At 34.8% G+C, this 5,573-nt stretch overlaps 1 protein-coding gene across 1 annotated transcript; it reads left to right on the top strand.

Moving 5' to 3' along the window:
- Positions 1–1,736: 1,736 nt before the first annotated feature.
- LOC102588631 (uncharacterized) lies at positions 1,737–3,307 on the top strand. The gene is made up of 2 exons (XM_015305739.1): positions 1,737–1,925; positions 2,682–3,307. The coding sequence occupies exons 1-2, from the start codon at positions 1,793–1,795 to the stop codon at positions 3,254–3,256; spliced, it is 708 nt and encodes a 235-aa protein (XP_015161225.1). The 5' UTR covers positions 1,737–1,792; the 3' UTR covers positions 3,257–3,307.
- The last annotated feature ends 2,266 nt before the right edge of the window (positions 3,308–5,573 follow it).

Raw genomic sequence — 5,573 nt, 5'->3', positions numbered from 1 at the left:
GTAGATAAACATAATCCTTGTATAACTGCAACCTATATTACTTCTGACGACGACTCCTCCTGAGTATTGGCGAATGCTCGATCCCTACTGGAATGGAACAGGACGTCCCCTGCGCTGTTATTTCCTTCCAGATGACAGGATATGGGGAGGTCATGAGTCTTGCTTGCAGATGGGAAAATAAGACAACACTATGTATGTGACAAGTAAGGAATATTGGAGGTGGGAGATCTCTAACTTTTGTACCTACAAGAGCATCCCAGATGCTGCTGATAAAAAAGATGGGACTGGACCTTTCTTTCAACTTTTGCAATAGTAGTATGTGCTTTGAAGCCAAACTATGGAAATGTTTGTTTTGTATCGCGATGGAGTTTGAATAATTGCAAGGCTACCAGTCCTTTTGTAAAGTACATTTTGTTGATACTAGTAAGTCTTCCAAGTTTTAATTGTTGCTACTTTCTACAACTTTGTAATGTTCATGAATGAATTCGACTTACTACATGGTGAATTGAACTCTTAAAAGGGAAAAATAAGTTTGTAAAAAGAACCACAAACTGACCTGAGCCATGTTTGAACTAGAAAAATGCATAAAACCTGTTTTCTTGACAAGTTATGTTGCGCGAAATGATTTTTTTGGATAAAATCAAATCCATGAATCATGTTAAAATTACACATCTAAGTGCTAAAATTTATCATCTAATTTATTTGGAATTGAAGATTAAAAAGACACCGCGCTCATGACTTATCTGTTATATCACATTTTACATTATGTGTTTCACTTTCTTTCTTTTTTATTGTAAAAATATAACCTCAACCGTAATGTTGCACTATCGCAACTTAATTCTCTCTTCTCGCCATCTCTCTACAAGAATGAGAGTTAAACTACAAAAAAAATTAATATTAATGGATTTTATGAGACACAAATTACATTAAATGAGTGTCGGTACGAACATTTAATATCAAAAAAAACATATATCTTTAACTTTTGAATTTCGTGCATAACTATGTTAGAATATAATACAAGTATTTCTTTCTCACCATGATTTACCACAAATGTATCTTTATTTTATTATTGTGTCATTTATTAAAAAAAATCATGTAATTTATGATCGGGTAGATTTAATATTGTTGATTAACACGCACATACTTTTATGGGTTGGGTTCAGCATAATTTAGATTTGGATCAGTTTTCAACTCAATCCAATAAACCCGTTTTAAATCAATACATTCTCCGTAAACCTATATATATTCTAAAAGTTAACAACAAATTTGACGAGTTCTTCTTTTGATTTTGGTTCCGAGCATCTATCTTGTTTGTTGCAGTGAGAGTTAAGGTCGATTTTCCCATCAATGAGTTAAAATTGATTTTTTTTGTGACTTGTATGCTAATTAGAGGTTTGTATACTGTTGTATTCAATTGGGTTTTCGTTATTTCTTAATGGGTATAAAGTTTAGTATTGGGTTGATAATGAATTTGTGTTTTTTGGGTATATTGATTTTATGCTTGCCATAGGAATCTGGGTAGTTCTCCCCAAAATATCATTTCACTGGAATTGGCTCTGCATTAGGTTTATCGTTGAATTACTTGGCCTACATTACTGCAAAACTTTACTTACCAAGACTTAGACATATGATGAGAATGTATACAAGATGTAAAACTTTACTTACCAAGGCTTAGACATATTTTATATAGTTGACGTCAAGGGGTATGAAATTTTTTGTTTATTACTACTACAGCTTACTTACAGTTTTATCTCTTTGTTGTTTGACGATATATGCAGCTAGCCGGGACTCGATGGGTGATGAAGTTGTCTCTCTCTGTAGCCTGTTCCTCCGCACATGGACGCTTTACTCTGAAAAGTTGAAGGCGGTGGTTACATTTGTCAAGTATTTTAGGTTGATCATGGCCTGGGATCCTAGACATCCTCGTAAGTTGATTATTTCCTTTGAACTTGTTTTATTTATTGGTATTAACTGCTGCCAAGGCCAATTTCATTCCTATCATAATAATTGTAGCAGCCTTTTCGAGTTCAATTATGGGTATTTCTATCTAATGCTAGGCTTCACCACATATTTCTAATCCTATGATTTTGGAGGAAAAAAGAATTGTGTTTCGTAAAAAGTAGTTGCATGCCTTGCTGATGATGTGAAGGAGGACTAATTTTATAGTATCGTCTTCCTTTTTCTCATTTGGTTAGGGCTTTTGTATCAGAAAACATGTTCATAATGAAAGCCAAAGTGTAGGAACCCTTTCTTAACATCCTCTCTCTCTCTCTCTCTATCCCATTTTCTTTGATTCCCCAAAACTTTTAGGCTACACAAGTTCATCAAAATATTCAAGTGTTTTTTGGATGCATGCTCAATCCTCAAACTTATACTTGTGCAGGACCTACAGTTTATGAAATTTATTTTGGCGCAGCTTTTTTTAACTACATCCATGATAGCCAAAACAATATTATAAGTTTTTCCTCTTGAAACAAATTTCTTTCTTGTTTGATGATATATGCAGCTAGACGGCCCCCGATGGCTAATTCTAGCCAACCCAACCTCATTATCCTTGTATTAGTTTTAACATGTATGCGCAGAGAAAATCCAAAATTTCTTTGGAGACGACTAATTTTTAGTCATTGTCTTGGTGTGCTCAATGCTGTGTTTTTTTTGTAACTTCCATTCCTTTTTCTCAGGTGGAGATGGTCTCATTGTGGGTATGGATATGTCGTTGTGGTATATGTTTGGTAGAATTCCCCCGATCTCCATAATCATAGGCATAATGATATTACTCGGTGATCCAACTATTAACAATTGGTTGCTGATTCCCGACATGATTCTCATGTTTTTGGGGGGCATGGTTACTCATCCAGCTCTGCTGACATCTATTATTTATTGGTATCGTGACATGCCTTTCCGTTTAATTGGTGCCAAGGCCAAATTTAAGCTCGAGGTCATTCCTATGATAATTGCAGCAGCCTTTCATCACCTTTTGGAGTTCAATTATGGGTATTTCTGTCTAATACTAGGCATCACGGCATATTTCTATACCATTGCGCACTTCATGCGCGTGGCGTATGATATTGGAGGAAAAGACGTATTGTTGGGATTAGTAATGTTGGTTCTTGCTTACTTTCTCGAGGGAGGATTGTTAGTTAGAGGTTTGGGTTTGAGCTTGTGTGTTGTATTGTGTTTCTATAGATATGTGACGTATTCTGCTCCTGAAGTACCTGAGCATGGTAAAAAGGAGTTGGAGCGGTTGCCTTGCTGACTGATGATGTGATGGAGGACCAACCCATCCAGAATACGGACCAACGGTACTTCTATGGCTCTTCTCATTGCCTTACTTGGTGATAGCCATGTTCATTGGGTATCTTTAAAGCCTCTTTTGGTTGGCTTATCAAAAAGAAGTTGTAATTATGTACAAGGATATTAGGCTTGTGTTGGTTGAGGTTATTTGCCTTGGTTTTCACAACAGGTTGTTCCAACACATAAGGATGTGGGACTTAACACAGGCATGCTCCACTTGAAGCATAGATAAAATAACCACAAGGTAATTAAACATAAGGATAGGTTTTTCTCTAAAAACCATGAACCATGTTGAATTGTGTTACTATCTTATCTAAAAACTTACATTATTATTACAGTGAGGACATCTTTATTTATTTATATATATATTAGGTTCTTAACCCAAACAATTGATTGATGACTAATGTAAATAAACAATATCCGGAGTCCCACAGAAGTGATACTTCATCCTGTTATGAGTTTTATCATATGATAGATTGCTTAAACACAAGTGTTACTCTTTCCGCTACCGGGGTATGAACCCGGATTCCTTAAAGATGGGAATTGCCAGTGCGGATAATACAAGTATTCAAATTGTTTAAAATGACAAGGTAAATAACAGATTAACATTTTGAAAGATGGCTTCTGGAGCCCTTTAAGGTGCGATCTTTCAAAAGAAATCAGCATCAATGTGCTTCCAAAAGATATCAGCATCGATGTGGCAGCCTAGGATACCACCTTTGGTTGCACATAAGGAAGAAAAGAAGTACCTCAAAACCAGTCAGACCAACATATTAAAATCTTTGCACTGACAAATGACTATGTTTTGCAAGTTTAAACCCTATGTTAACAAGTGCTTCAATAGATGATACACTGAAATAATACCTTTTGTTAGTTATTGTAAGCTATACAGCTAGAGATAAGCATATAAGCACTTCCCCTATGGCAGTGATCTTTCGCCGCAGCCCCCACTTGAATAGAACTGTCTATAAAAGTTGAAAGTCTAGAAATTATTCAACTACCGGTCATGAATCTTCAACCTCAAACCTAAATCTTGATGTGTTTTAACTTCATACATGAAATTGCCTCCAAGTAAAACACTAGAATTTACTGATGAGGTGAGGATGGGGCCACGCCATTCCCATCTTGATTAAAGATTGCTTTCATATTCTTGAAAATACATAGGGAGTCCGTCCATCACTTCGAGTAGATGATAACTATCTAAAGGTACTTATAACAATTCAAAAGACACTACAAATTACAACCACTCATTATTTCTAACTCCAACTAGAATGCCATTCATATAAAACCTTCTCCGAAATATAGAATTCAGCTCCTTTTTTTTATTAAGGGAAAGCGGGGAGGGATTACAAGGTAACCCACAAAAGTCCAGCTAATCAACCAACTAAGCCACTACGATTCCACCTAGAATTCAACTCTTTTTCTTAAAAGGGAAAATCAGGAAAGGGATTACAAGGTGGAAATCAAACTCCCTAAAGTTCAGGTAGCCAACCAACTCAACTACTAAAGATTCCTAGTAGAATTCAGCTCATTAACATTCTAAACCAGATAAATAGAACTATTAATTAGCAAAAATTCAAGTAAATACAGTAAATTCAACCAAACCAAAACATAACCTTTTTTCAGAATTAAGTTCATTTACATTATCAAGGAGTTAAATAGAAGTATTAATTAGCAAACATTCAAGTAAACAAACTAAATTCAACCAAACCAAAACAAACCCTTTCTCCAATATTCAAACAAAACCCTTTTACCTTCTTTTTCCCAGCTTGCAAATGCTCTTTCCTTTTTAGTACTACCTGGTCCAAAATCCTCAAAAAATCAAATCTTTCCCCTTAAATCCTCATCCAAAACCCCTAAAAATAAACCCCAAAATTCTCCTATAAAAAACAGATCAACCAATCAATCAATCAATCAATCTACATTTCAGTTTATATACAAAATTTGTTTTTGTATATAAAAAACAAATCCTAATCCTGAATTTTCGGAGTAAAACGGATAAAAATCCGAGTAATTAACGGGCCAAAATTGAATTTTCTGGACAAATATAGATATACAATTCACCTCTCTCCATTCTCTGCCTCTCTCTCCTCCTCTAACACGTAGCTACAAATCATTAAGTTATTTTTTGAATGGTTATATGTGAAAATTCCCCTGAAAAAATTGTACTTTAAATATTACCCAAAATAAATATTTATATACAAAAAACGAATTAATTTATTCAATCAGTTTAAACGTTATTCTTCACATTTTAGGAGGTTTTTATAGTGTTTGCTATC

This window comes from Solanum tuberosum, unplaced genomic scaffold (genome assembly GCF_000226075.1).
Source record: "Solanum tuberosum cultivar DM 1-3 516 R44 unplaced genomic scaffold, SolTub_3.0 scf00020, whole genome shotgun sequence".
Taxonomy (NCBI): Eukaryota; Viridiplantae; Streptophyta; class Magnoliopsida; order Solanales; family Solanaceae; genus Solanum; species Solanum tuberosum.
Note: the sequence above shows the minus strand (reverse complement) of the source record. Positions and strands in the feature narration are given on the sequence as shown.

What these genes read in the sequence shown, in the direction of transcription:
- LOC102588631 (XM_015305739.1), top strand. Translation starts at nt 1,793, where the DNA reads ATGGGTGATGAAGTTGTCTCTCTCTGTAGCCTGTTCCTCCGCACATGG. An exon ending in CTGGGATCCTAGACATCCTC is followed by an intron (nt 1,926 to 2,681) that starts GTAAGTTGATTA and finishes CCTTTTTCTCAG; the next exon opens with GTGGAGATGGTCTCATTGTG.